The sequence below is a fragment of the Euphorbia lathyris genome, chromosome 2, assembly GCF_963576675.1.
Source record: "Euphorbia lathyris chromosome 2, ddEupLath1.1, whole genome shotgun sequence".
Lineage (NCBI taxonomy): Eukaryota > Viridiplantae > Streptophyta > Magnoliopsida > Malpighiales > Euphorbiaceae > Euphorbia > Euphorbia lathyris.
Window position 1 is genome coordinate 55710496 of NC_088911.1, and position 14562 is coordinate 55725057.

The 14562-nt window shown below is 38.0% G+C and overlaps 1 protein-coding gene across 1 annotated transcript; it reads left to right on the forward strand.

Annotated features, from left to right (window-relative positions):
- Nucleotides 1–11794: 11794 nt before the first annotated feature.
- Nucleotides 11795–13590, forward strand: LOC136220471 (probable inactive patatin-like protein 9). The gene is made up of 2 exons (XM_066008282.1): nt 11795–13019; nt 13219–13590. Exons 1-2 carry the CDS (start codon nt 12078–12080, stop codon nt 13444–13446), a joined length of 1170 nt encoding a protein of 389 aa, XP_065864354.1. The 5' UTR covers nt 11795–12077; the 3' UTR covers nt 13447–13590.
- The last annotated feature ends 972 nt before the right edge of the window (nt 13591–14562 follow it).

Consider the following 14562-nt stretch of genomic DNA (forward strand, 5'->3'; position numbering starts at 1 on the left):
AAGCCCTCCAATACCCTTTGAAATATCCGAAAGAATTTGAGGATCCCAATACTCCCATGGAAGAGAATATAATATAACCCAAATTTGTAGACTTCTCAGCATAGGGGTCAAAGTCCGGAACCCATGGTTGCAAACGGAAAGTACTTGGCTTAGTATTGATAATGCCTCGTGCTAGCAACTGATTCTTGATCTCCTGGGATCCCAAAACCACATGAAAAAAGCCTCTTCCGATAGATATCAGTCGCCAAGAATCCTTCAAACCCCAAACATTTGTTAAAGTTTTCTTAAGAGAAAGAACCTTCCATGAGGCATCTCCTTTGTTTAAGATTAACCTGCCAATCAGAGATGAGAAGCAAAGGGCCGCACGCCTATCATAGGCAGATTGAGAAATTCTAACCGACCGAAGACCGCCAATATCAGAAATCACAGCAGACGAGCAAGGAGTCGGATCCAGATTCCCAGCAAGGACCTTCGCAAATGACCTGCCCTGCACCTCCAAATTAGGCTTTCTCAAAGGATCCTGTGAAATCGAAGCAATTTGTGGTTACGGGATACGCGATTGCGAATTATGAAAAGGGGCCTTTGGATTAAAGAGAACCTCTATACTGAGGTAGTTATCTAGATAATCCATGGTGGATCATTAAAAATATGTTATTAACTTCATCTGTATATGAAATGATGAAAAAAGATATTTTTTACAATTTGAATTAAGGTTTGTACAGTTTTCTTATAGACACATTACACATTCAAAACTGCTTTTAAACAGTTAAAAAAAATACAAATTTCGAATGCATGTACAGTAAATAACAGTTTGTTAATCAAATTTTATATAGAAAATTATTTTTTTTTTTGATCATGAAGGGCTTAATGAGACCAAAAATAAATGATCAAATACTTAATGTATCCAAATAAAAGATCAAAGACTTAATGAAATGAAAAATAAGTAACCTAATAATGTTTTTTTTTTTTTTTTTGTCTTTTCTACTTTGCCTTAAAAACCGGTAGCAGCAATTTAAAGAGTGTATTCTAAAAACTCTCCTTAAAATGTTAGATCTCTTTGGAGAAAATATTTAAACATTTGTGGATTGAAGTTTATGGTTGGTGAACAAGTGTTGTTTATGGGCATGAAATTGATGCTAACTTCCATAATTGGAACTCTAAATCCTTGTTATTTTCTTCGACCTTTTCTGAAAACGTTGAATTATTTTATTCAGAAAATAAGTTAATATATAAACACCATTTGCGAAACACCATTTGCGAGTTAAATTATAGTATTATACTTGGATTTGTATTATATCATGTTTGATCGACAATCTTTTCAAAAGCTCATCAGATTCCAATCTCCATAACATGCTATTATTACAATATTTTATTATAATCTTCCATTTCTATTATATTATTAAATCTTATAGCTTTATATATAAAGGAATATTATTGGAATACAATAAAATAAGTTAATGAATTTACATGAAAATATAGAATTTCATTTGAAATAAACTAAAGTTTAATACATATTTATAAGAGTAAATAATTATAAGGTCCCTAATTTTACTCAGGGACTGTTTGGCTATGTTTGTCTTTTCATTCTAACCCCTTATTTGTTTTTTTTGAAACAACCCCTTATTTGTTTTTCATAGCTAAAAATTACCTTTTTACAAAAACAGAGAATCTCTGTTTTCTGAAAAAATAATTGTTTTCCAACAGTAAACAGCAAACAGAATGTAAATCAAAAAGAATCTTAACACATTAGTAAATCAATCATGTATTTTTACTTAACGCACTATGTTATTATATAATGTCTTTAAATTTCATCTTAATCAATTCTCCCTCGATTTGATTTTGTATATGGAAATATAAACTTGCCTCTATTTTTTTTTGGTAGAAACAAGAAAGAAAAAAAAAAAAAAAAACCAAAGCAAATAACCTGGGATTAGCCTAGGGAAGCTAACCTCCATTGCATCTTCCAAAAGAAGAGAAGATAAATAGTCAGGAGGAGAAGATAAGGTTGTGACGCCCAACATCCGCTCATGTCCATCAGCCGCCAAACGATCCGCAACCCTGTTTTGCTCTCTGAAGACATGGCTGAAACTGATGAAGTCAAAGGAAGAACAAAGCCTTCTAATGCCTTTGATTAAATTACGGCTATTTAGACAAATAGCATTCTTATCAGAAATCATTTTGATGGCCTCGAGGTTGTCAGATTCTACAAGCAATTTATTTAACTCCAGACTCTTGGCCAACCTTAGGCCAGAAAAAATCCCCCAAAGCTCAGCCGAAAAGGAAGAACCCATGCCTAAATTATGAACAAACCCAGAGAGCCAAGCACCCCCATCATCCCTTAGAACCCCTCCTGCAGAGATTTTACCGGAATTAAGGCAAGAACCATCCGTGTTTAATTTAACCACCCCTTCCCTAGGCCTACACCAGCCAAGGAGGTGAAGATTTTTCTTTTGGGTAGAAATAGCAGGGGCATCTCCTTTGAAACTAGCCATAATATTAGATAATTTTCCCGAGAAGAACTCTTTCAAATTAGGAAGAATAACAGTTTTCCTTTCAAAAACCTCCACGTTCCTCCAATACCAAATATGGTGACAGACAATAGCAAAGAAAATATCACCATGCTCAAGGTTAGCCAACAACTTCCCACTAACTCCATCTGCAAACCAGTTAACATCAGAGTGGGCTAGAAAAGTCGAAAGCAAATGGTGAGGAATAACTTTCGTCCACACCTCCTTACTCCTAGTACAATCCCTAAGAGCATGGCACATTGTTTCCACATACCCTCTGCATCTGCTACAAGCACCAGAGTCCACCAGATGCCGTCTGTTTCTTTCAGAATTAGTTAGCAACCTATTCTTGGCCCCAAGCCAGAGGAAGCTCCTAATACGGCAGGGAACTTTTAAAGCCCAAACACGCTTCCAGACTTCAGAGATGGAACCCGCCCCATTCTGATTGAAGGCCTCAAAAGTAGATTTACAGGTATAAGCCCCGTTATTAGTCAATGCCCAACAATGCCTATCCTTATCTTCCTCCAAATTACTTATCTTAGCTCATTTGATCTTCAGGAGTGTATCCAGATTAAAAAAGGAGTCAAATTTAGACCAAATCCAATCCCCCTCAGAATCTACCACATCCGCAATCCTCCAATTACGGACATTGTCAGGCGGCAGGGAAGTACACTCTTCTAAAAGGGATTTACCACCAATCCAGGGGTCATTCTAGAAATTGATAGACTTGCCGTTTCCCACCTCTCAGCCAATCCCAGAGCAAAACTTTGAAAAAACAGAACTAAGGCCTTTCCAAAGAAAAGAACAGTTAAAAACTCTCTATTTGGCCCCCCCCCCCCCCCAAAATTCTATCTTTTCTATATTTCCCACAGAGAAGACGGACCCTAAGAGAAGATGGGAGTTGCCACATTCTCCACAGCAGCTTCATTAATAACACTTTGTTATTATCCTTCGTTTGTCTTATCCCCAGTCCCCCCCATGTTCTTAGGAAGACAACCCTCCTTCCAAGGAACCAGGTGGATCTTCTTCCCCTCCGTTGAATCCCCCCAAAGGAAGCGCCGATTGATTTTATGAAGATCATTCAGAACTGGCTCCGACAATCTACACGCTTGCATAATATGATTAGGCACCGCACAATTGACCGACTGAATTAAAGTAAGACGGCCAGCGAGAGAAAGAGTTTTGGCTTTCCAAATGGCACATTTTCCACTAGTTTTGTCAATAGTCACTTTAAATGAGGCTTTAGAAACTCTGTCACTGTGGAGAGGAACCCCCAGATACTTACCCAAAGAATTAGCCAAAGGAATACTAGAGATTTCACTTAGCTTTTTGCAAACACTTTTACTCATATTTTTAGAACAAAGCATCCTGGATTTTTGGATGTTAAGCTTCTGGCCAGAAGCAGCGCAGAAACAGTTAAGGATGTCCATAACCACACCAATTTGCTCCTCATTCCCTTCCACAAAGATTATAACATCATCCGTGAAGAACAAATGGGTAATCGAAGGACAGAATCTGTTGATGGAAACAGGGTGGAATACTACATTACCAATAGCCTCTTGGATAAGGTGAGACAACCTTTCCATAGCAATAACAAATAAGAAATGGCTCATAGGACCACCTTGATGGATGCCCCGGGAAGGAGTAAACTCCTCAGACATATCTCCATTAATCAGAACCTCAAAAACAGGGGAAGAAATGCAGACCTCGATTAAACTCCTCCAGTTATCCGGGATACCAGCTTTCTTAAGACTATCCAGAAGAAAGTTCCAGTTTAAGTGGTCGTAAGCCTTCTCTAGATCCAACTTAAGAGCCACAATACCTTTCCTTCCCTTTTTAATTTTCATGGAATGAACCATCTCCTGGGCTATAACGACATTATCCATCATCTGTCTGCCAGGAACAAAGCTGCCTTGATTCTGGCTGATAATATCAGGAAGAATACACCAGAGCCTATTTGCCACTATTTTAGTAACAGCTTTGTACAACACATTACACAAACTGATCGGACTCATTTGTAAGAAGGAGGAGGGTTTCTCAATTTTAGGAATCAAGATAATAAGCTTTTTATTCACCAGCTTAATATCTTCAGAACCAATAAACACTCCTTTAATAAAACTATAAATACCCTCCTTCATGGTATCCCAATGTTTGTGGTAGAAACAGGCAGGAATACCATCAATCTCAAGAGCTTTGGTGGCACCAATACTAGAGAAGGCCAGATCAATCTCTTTCTGGTCAATAGGATGGAAAGCATCCCGAACCTTACCCTCATCCAAACTCGGAAAAGAAGTCCTAAAAAAAGCTTTATCCAGATCCACACTCTCCTCTTTGAAAAGATCTTTGTAAAAATTAAGGGCCAAGCGACGAATGTCCTCATCCTCATAGACCCAATCTCCATTAAAATCTTTAATAGCATCAATCTGATTCCTCTGCCTTCTAATAATAGTCGAAAGGCGGAAAAACCTGGTATTGCGATCTCCATCTTTAATCCAAGCTTTCCTTGATTTCTGAAACCAAAGGAACTCTTCCTGCCTCAACACAACTTCTAATTCTTTCTGGAGAGATCTAAGAAGACAATTCAAATTATGATCAAAACGAAACTCCAAATTACGTTGAATGCCTTCGATTCTATTAAGAAGTTTATTCTTCCTTCTGATAATGTGGCCAAAGACATTTCTATTCCATCCCACCACATCCCTTCTAAACCCTTCTGCAGCAAGGAGAACATTGGAGTGGGGCCGCCAATTATCCTGAACAAAGTTTTTAAACTCAGGGTGAGATTCCCAGGCCACCTGGTACCTAAAAGGTCTATCCCCTTTAGACTGATGGTTTTTAACCAACTTAACTAAAATAGGACAGTGATCAGAGTGGCAGAAAGGAAGATTTAAAACTTTCACTTCGGGAAATCTACTGATAGCCACAATATTCGCATAAACTTTATCCAAACGAACAAAAACATCATTGCGCTTCCAAGTAAATTTATGACCAGCGGCTCCCAGATCCGAAAGCCCACATAAATCCATATTTTGTTTATGGTTAAGGCACATGTTAACATAGTGGTCCCCACCCCCTCTTTGATCGCTCATAAGACCAATATCGTTAAAATCCCCAGCCACGAGCCAAGCATCCAAAATACTTGTACTCATAGAATACAACACCTCCCACAACCTTTTACGATTAGCCATGATAGGATCAGCATAAACAAAGGTGATAAAGAAGGATTTATTACCAGGAAGACACACTTTACTATGAATAAATTGATTTTCCATGCTGACAATGTCAATCTGAACACGATCTGGCTTCCAGAAGAGCCAAATCCCCCCAGCCCGGCCAGTAGCCTCCGATCTAACACAATTCCAATTACTAAACTTTCTAACCACCTCATCTGCTTTACTACCACTGATCTTAGTATCCAGCAAAGCAAAACAAGAAGGGTTAAATTGTTTAATTAAATCTTTAACATGGATACGGGTAGCCTTACTAGCCACACCTCTAACATTCCATACAAAAAAGTCCATCAAAAAGGCAGACTACTGACCACAGGCCCAACACCCTAAACCAGGTACTTATTCGAGGCTCCTGATAGCCTTGAAGAGGTACCCGGAGGTCCCCTTTTATCCCAAATATCCAAAGAGTTATGAATATTTTTCTGATTACCCTTATGTTTTTTCATACTCGTTTTATTGACCCCCGTGACCTTTCCATTTGAAATATCAACATGGGTTTTCGGGATACTAACCTCATTGAGCTTCTTATTCCCAACTGTGGTATGATTCTGGGAGCTCCCCAAAGCAACAACTCTGGACTCAAACAGAGGGTTAACAGTCTCTACTTTATTGGCCTCCGGCTCAGCAGATTCTAACCCAGGCATACTTAGCTCCATATGCTCGCTTGAGTGATCAGATTCATGAGCATCCTCATTAGACAGGACCCCAAATCTAGATCTAGAACCGAGGACCGTATCATTGCCAGAACCAGCTTTTTTATTGGGGGGCCTTTCCTTGATCACAGGGGCAATCTGGAGAGAATTCATCTCCCTGCTAATGTCAGGAGGGCGACTATGAACAACAGTTGCTCGAGTCCTACGTCTAACCGACCTCTTAGCTAGTATCCAGGGGCCAAAGTTCCTCCCTTCACCTTGAGTCACCTCTTCTCTTTCCTTATCAGCTACCATCACCTCTTCGACCAGCTTCTCTTTCTTAGGACACCCTTCAAAAGTATGGCCAAACATTCCACACTCGAAGCAAATATTATGAATGCCTTCATATTCAATATAGTAAACCGAATTCTGAACATAGAATTTAGATAATAGAGGCTTAGCTAGATCGATATCAATACAGACCCTGGCAAATTTACCTCTCACTGCCCCAATGGTGGTTTTATCAACATGGTGAACTTTCCCAACAAGACCACCAACTTTATTAAGAAAGGTTTCATTATAGTATTCAATAGGTAAACCCGGGATTCTTACCCAAGTGAGAATCCTATTAACTGAACAGTCATGAGGATTAAAATTAGGGACCCATGGCCTTAATGCCAGAACATGATTAGAAATGATATAAGGGCCACCATTAATGACAACATTAAAGTCCTCCACCCTAGTAAATTTGATCACATAATAGTCATTCTCTAAGTCAGTAATGGTGACTTTCCCTTTTTTAGCCCACTGCGCCTGGATTCTCTGAGCGAAATAATTAAAGCTAATTCTTTTACCAAGCACAGTTACTATTAAGGCTAACTTCCATTTGGATCTTAGGGCGCGCTTATCTGCCGAGGATAGCCTAATCACAGGATATAACGGGTCCTCCTGTTCTCCATCCTCTACATCAGAGTTAGAATAGACCTCTTCAGACTCATCTTCTACAATTTCATCATCTAACTCGGGTTCTTCCTCGACCACCCCCATCACAGTATCTCTCCATGAGCTTTTCTCCAAGCCTTGCTCGTTAGATTTACTATTTAAAGCCTTCATAAATGTCCTAGAGCCCAAGTTCCCATTTAACATGGATCTGACATGAGCCACAGCCCCCTATACTGCCTGGCCGCCCGCTTGGACTGCCGGCCTCGCCTCCCCCTTCTCCCTAGGAAGGCCTTCGACATCCCCGCCTGCCCCTTCCCCCGCCTGCCCCTTCCCCCTTCGCCCCTGGCACAGCCCCGGCATCCACGCCAGATCCAAGCCTCGGCTTCCCCTGGACTGCCGGCCAAGCTTCCCCTAACTCCCTTGGGAGGGATCCGGCATCACCGCCTGCCCCAACCCTTACCTCCCCCATCGCCCCTGGATCAGCCCCAGATCCCGTGCCTGCCCCTTGCCATGCCTCCTCCTTCTCCCCTAGAGCCGATCCACAGTCACCGCCTGACCCTAACCTCGACGGCCCCTTCCCACACAACTCTCTCACGCCTTCCACGCCCAGATCTGCCCCGCGCCTGCCCCCAGCCGGCAGATCGGGCCTCCCCACTCCCAGCCACAGAACCATTGGCCTCTCCCTCTCCCTTTACCTATCCCGCACCCTACCGCCCTCGTTGCTTCGCCGCTCGCCCTTCTCTCTCTCTCTCGACCTCATCTTCTTCTGGTGTTTAAATGTTATAAACTTGCCTCTATTTATATAAATCATATCTTTTAATTTTATAAAAATTTAATTATAATAGTTTTAATAAATTGTGCATAGTATGAATATACCAAAATTTCTATACTTTGTGCAGAATAATTATAAAAAAACATCTACTTTTATTCACTTAAATTTTTATTTTTTTTAATATAGTACAGTTAACCTAACATTAAATATTATTATGAAGTTTTTATATTTTTTATAAAAAATCATATTTTATTTATTTATCTATTTATTTCTTCCATAAAGTTTTAAGGATAAAAAAATCACTAATACGATTTTATATAATTCTACTCATCTTTTTTGATAATTTTTAAAATACTTTTTGTTCCCTTGTTTTAATGAATAAGCACGCTATTAAATTGAAGTTCTATAATTATATAAAAATCAATTACTTAATATCGAAGACATAAAAAAAAATATAAAATATTTGAAATAGATTTTTTATTATTTAAACATAAAATAAAAGTTAAGTTTTGTATTTTAAATTTTATTTAGTTAAATTTGAATATTGGCTAAAACATAAAGACTGAGAATCGATGAAAACAAAATGTAAAAGATTATATAATTATTTTTGAAAATACAAAAACAACTAATATATTTGATAAAAACAAAAAGATTTTCAAGTAGCTCTAACAATGTCTAAGGTCATATAGTTATGGTAGAGGCAACTATAACCCATTTTCCTATTTAATAATCAAATGGATAGTTAGAGCACGTTTGACATATTGCGTCTTATTAGAACAAGAGCAACTCATATAGAGTTTATGTTTCTTACTAGATCAGAACGAGTCTCACCAAATAATGATGAGGAAACTTCAATACAAGAGCATTCAATATTCAAGATATGTGTAATACTACGTTCATTATAGTATTAATTTGTCATTCTTTCTTATTTCATTGACACGTTAGAACTTAAATTAATTTAAACATTATTAGAATGTTGGTGTCGGTCCAGATGCACCTTAGGAGATCTACATTTTAGTAAAACAAGATTATATTATCTTAACATCAAATATAAAATAAAACCAAATGAAAGAATAAATGATCTAAAATACAATTTTGTAGGTATGATATTAGTTGAATAATGGTAAGAGCAGGGAGGGAGGGGTGTAGGTTAAATGTCGCTAATGGGAATTAATAATGTAGGAGCAAAAGTTAAAGAAAGTAAGGAGTATTTAGATATAAATATAAACAAGCAAACAAGAAAAAGGCCTTCTCATTGTTCTATTTACGTTTTCATATTTTACTCGATCTGTCTCTCTTCTTCATTTCCTACGCATTTCCAAACTTGTCCTTTTGTCCATTCCAGATTACGACCATGCTCCTTAATTAATTCATTCATCAGCCGAGCCCCAGCCCCAGCCCACTAATAAGCCGAACTTGGCGCTTTCCCGTAAAACGATAAACAACACGCGCACTTGCACGTGCCATAACACTCTATACACCTAAGATTCTCTCTCACTACCCAAATATTATAAAACAGCCTAAAACCTGCCCAAATTTTAACACATTATTAACACTTCCTCAACTTCTTCCAAAATATCAATTCAACTCCTCAACTTTACAAATGTCTCCATAACTCATTAAATTATTTAAAGTATTATGATTAATTCTCTAAACTTATAATAATATGTGAAATGATAAAATGTTACCCTGATTTTTTTCAAGCAAAATTAAATTTACTCATGAGTAATATAAAAATTAAACAAACTAGTTTATTGTTAGTTGATCAATTATTTAACTGTCACGGTGGATTTTTCAAGCGCCATTTAAGTTTAAAATATTTGTTGTGTTAATTACACAAATAACTTATCAAAATACAAATATTTAAGTTTATCACGTTTTTCTTCAAAAAAAAAAAAAGTCTATCACGTATAAATTAATTACAAGAACTGTCTAAAATGTTTATATTTTATTAATAGTTACAAAAAAATTACTAAAATTAACATAACTCTTTTAATTTGTCGATATATTTATTCGAAATGTCCTATTTGACAGTTAAATAATAATGAAATCAATACATTCAAATTTTCTGTCAAGTAGATGTGAAATGATTTGATTGAAAATATTAAAGGTAAAATTATATGATTAAAAACGTTAGGGGTAAAATATTATGATTTTGTACATTAACATGCACTTTTCACATTAATAACAATTAAGATCAATATAACCACTAAAAAATTAATACTAGTTCAATTAATGATATTTAATTCTCTATCAGATAGGGATGACAATGAGTACTCTAACCGTGGGTATTTGGCACTACCCGACCCTAATGGGACTACTCGTACCCTGTATAAAAGGATAATGGGACGGGTATGGGAAGACTCCCCATGGTACCCCGAACCAATTTACCCGCCATAACTTTTTTATATATTAAAAAAATTTGTTGTGTTTTAGATGTAAGATATGAGATTTGAACACCAATCTTTTGTTTTTCGACCATTAAGTGATACCACTAAGCTATTTTATTTAAGATTCAATTTGTTCAATTTTTAGATGGATGATTTATTAAATTTATACTTTGTTAAATTTGTAATGTTTTTTGTTTTATTTATTGATTTTTAACGGGTAAAGGTATGAGATGCAAAAACATATACCCGTTAGGATAATGGAAATGGGATGCAAAACATATACCCGTTCGGGTAATGGAAATGGTACGGGTAATTAAAAAAATAAACGGGTAAAGGTTTGTGATTGACACTATCTGCGGGTACCCTACATGTTGCCATCCCTACTATCAGGCGGCTATAAACTCACCACGTGGCACTTAAAGAGACCCAAACCAGCACCCGAGGAAAGAGAACATGTGGCGCCTCCATAACCAAATTGTATAATATGACTTCGTATTAAAGATCTCGACTTGGAAGTCTCAAATATCTAGTTAAGGATCCATCTGTTACAACAATCACGTCCGATCTCGTGAATCTCAAGTCTAGTGGGTTTGAGGAATCTCATGTCCCGATATCTGAGCTCACGTTCATCTATCAACAGGTGACATATTGCACATCCCGCTCCTCAACCCATAATCGTCTTTTATATTCCGATCATGATATAAATAGAATAAGCTACTCAAGATATACTATTTCATTCATATGCCTTTGATTTACTTTATGTTCATCCTCAGATCCTACCTTAAACTGAGTAAGGCATCAAAGCGTATTAGCCAGAAAATTCTCTTTTTGACCTTGTTTCTATCTAATTATAGGTCTCCAAGTGGACTTTTGGGATTCAACCACATCATCTAGTAACCACTATAGGGCTTGCGAAGATTAAATTAAATGGAATAAATATACAAGCTGGATGGGTTTATTAAAAGAGAGTGGTAAAAAAATTGTAGCTTATTACGTCATTAATTGCTGATGTCGCAACATATAATTTAGAGAATTTTGTTTTTATATATATAAATAAAAGAAATTCTACTAAATACATAGGTTACAATACATCTTATGGGCCAAGGGATACATATGTGATATGATTAATGTTAAGAAATAAAAACTATTTTTTTATTATTATTATTTTTTTGGTAAGAAAAATGTTTAGGTAAGGATAGATCTACCCACTTTCAAGGACCACAAACTTCGATGATGGTTTACAGTAGAATTTAAATATGATCTACCAAACCAATGAGGAAAATAGAAAAGAAATGGGTGACAGGGACTGAGGGAGGGAAGGAGGGAGCAAGAAGGCGCATATATAACAACCCTCTGGTGAATGACGCCCCCACTCTCCCGGTTTTTAACTATCAACAGCAAATATTGAGAGCCCACTCTGAGTAATAGAAACACATCGTAGCCCAGACAAGATATACACTTCAATTATAGTAAAACTGTGTGTGCATTTCAGGAGCCATTAATGCTACTCACCTACAAAGCCTGATACTCTTCACTCTTTTTCACGGTTATATTATATATTTACTCCTTTTCCTTTTCCATTTCCAAACAGTTACCCTCTTCAAATGGAGCTCAGTAAGGTCACTCTCGAGATCTTTTCCAAGCTCGAGCACAACTGGCTTTCTCACTGTCAAAATGCTAACAAAACTCGTATCCTCTCTATTGATGGTGGTTGTGCTGGAACTACCGGCATTGTTGCTGCTACTGCTCTTATCCACCTTGAAGATCAGATCCGCCTCAAAATCGGTGATCCTCAAGCTCGTATCGCCGATTTCTTTGATATTGTTGTCGGCACAGGCATCGGTGCTCTCCTTGCCGCCATGCTTACTGCTGATGACGGCTCCGGCCGTCCTCTCTTTACTGCTAAAGATGCTGCCGCATTTCTTTCTCACAAACATTCCCAACTTTTCAAGGTCAAGGTTACTGGATACCTCCGAAGACGCAGAAGATTTTCCGGTAAAAACATGGAGAAGGCTTTGAAAGAGGCATTGCGGCGAGATGACGGAAAGATATTGACCTTGTCTGACACGTGCAAACCTCTTCTCATTCCTTGCTTTGACCTCAATAGCTCGGCTCCTTTCGTTTTCTCCAAAGCCGACGCCTCCGAGTCACCGAGTTTTAACTTCGATCTCTGGAAAGTGTGCCGCGCCACTCTAGCCACCCCGAGCTTGTTGAAGCCTTTCAACCTGACATCCGTGGACGGAAAGACTACTTGCTGCGGTATTGATGGTGGTCTGGTGATGAACAACCCGACGGCAGCAGCAGTGACGCATGTGCTCCACAATAAGAGGGATTTCCCGTCGGTAAATGGAGTGGAGGATCTGTTGGTTCTTTCCTTAGGTAACGGTCCATCGAGTGGATCGTTAAGTATGAAGAATGTGAGCCGCAACGGCGAGTGCTCAACATCGGCAGTTGTTAATATTGTACTTGACGGCGTTTCGGAGACTGTGGACCAGATGTTAGGGAACGCTTTTTGCTGGAATCGTACAGACTACGTCAGAATCCAGGTATACAAATGTCTCCTTTGGTTAGTCAGAAAAGTAGAGAAGACTCTAGTAAAATCAATGTAGATTTTCCATCACTAACAGTAAGCAATGTTTGGTTTGTTTTTAACGAATTGTCACTTAGCAATAAGGAATCGAGGATTGTTGTATTTGGTGATAGCCAAACAGGGTTTAAATTAATAGAGACGTGGGTTTGATGCAGGCAAACGGATTGACAAGCGATGTAGTGGTGGGGCCAAGAGTAGAAGATGAGGTGTTGAAGGAGAAAGGAGTTGAGTCGTTACCGTTTGGCGGGAAGCGGTTATTGATGGAGACTAACGGAGAAAGAATCGAAAACTTTGTACAACGCCTAGTAGCTTCAGGAAGGAGTAGCTTGCCCCCCAGCCCCTGCAAGGATTCCGCCCTCACTCTTCTACCCGACGCCCGTTAACCACTCCTTCCTCTGTTCTTTTACTCTGTTTTTTTTGTTTGTTAACCTTTTTGTAACCCACCTCAGGTTACCTTAACTATCTTTTACTTCGAGTTAAATGAGTAGTAAGCTTAATAATTACCACCTGTTTAGACCATTTTCTTTCATCACTCTCTGTGGGGTAAATTGGTAGCAAATTTTTTTTTTTTTTTTTTTTGTATCAGATAGCAATATATTTTTCATTAGTTAAAAAAGGTTAATTTAATTAAACTGGAGGAATCGTAATTAATAATATGACCATATACACAGCACAACAGTCAGATTTACTCAACACAACATATATAGATTATTATTTGGTTGAGTAATATTTAGCAAGCAATATATATATATATATATATATATCAACAGATAAAAGGGTTAGAAGTTACTCAGCAGACTTATCCTGGTTTGGCCTCTCCGCCTACGTCCAGTCCCCGAAAATCCTTCCGAGCTTTTCGAATCCTCTACTGAGCTCTTTAAAGGTAGAGCACAAACCGTTTACAATAGCAACTGAGTATGCAAGAGTACCGTCCTCTATTCGTCTACTCAATCCTATCTCTACCACTGAGTATTATAACCGAGTACTCAGCTTTTCTCTACCACTGAGTACTATAGCCGAGTACTCAGCCTCTCTTTTCTAACCTTTTACAAATGATAAGAAATTGTTCTTGATACAACAAAGAACACTTTAGATGAATAAATCAATTTAGACTTTTACACAAAAATAGGAGTTGGTGTAAGAGCTTGCTTTTTCTTTTCAGACAGCTTCTATTTTGGATTTTTCAAATGAATAGATTTGATGAAGATTTTGCTTGTCTGTTATATATTATTCCAATAATGAATTGGCCTTTTTTATAGTGATGTTTAAGGCGCCAATTATTTGAATCCTGACATAGCCGTTGTGGGGAAACGTTCTCCTTTCGTCATCACTTGGTTAGCACTCAGTGCTGCAGGCCAATCCTGTCTTCTGTCTACGTCAGACGCCAGGTTTGTCTTCTTGTATATGTCAGATGGTCCATGCTCCTTTTCGAAAAGTCTTCCAGACAGATTTCTGTGGCTTCTGAATATTTCAGGAAATGGACAGACTTTGTCTTGCAA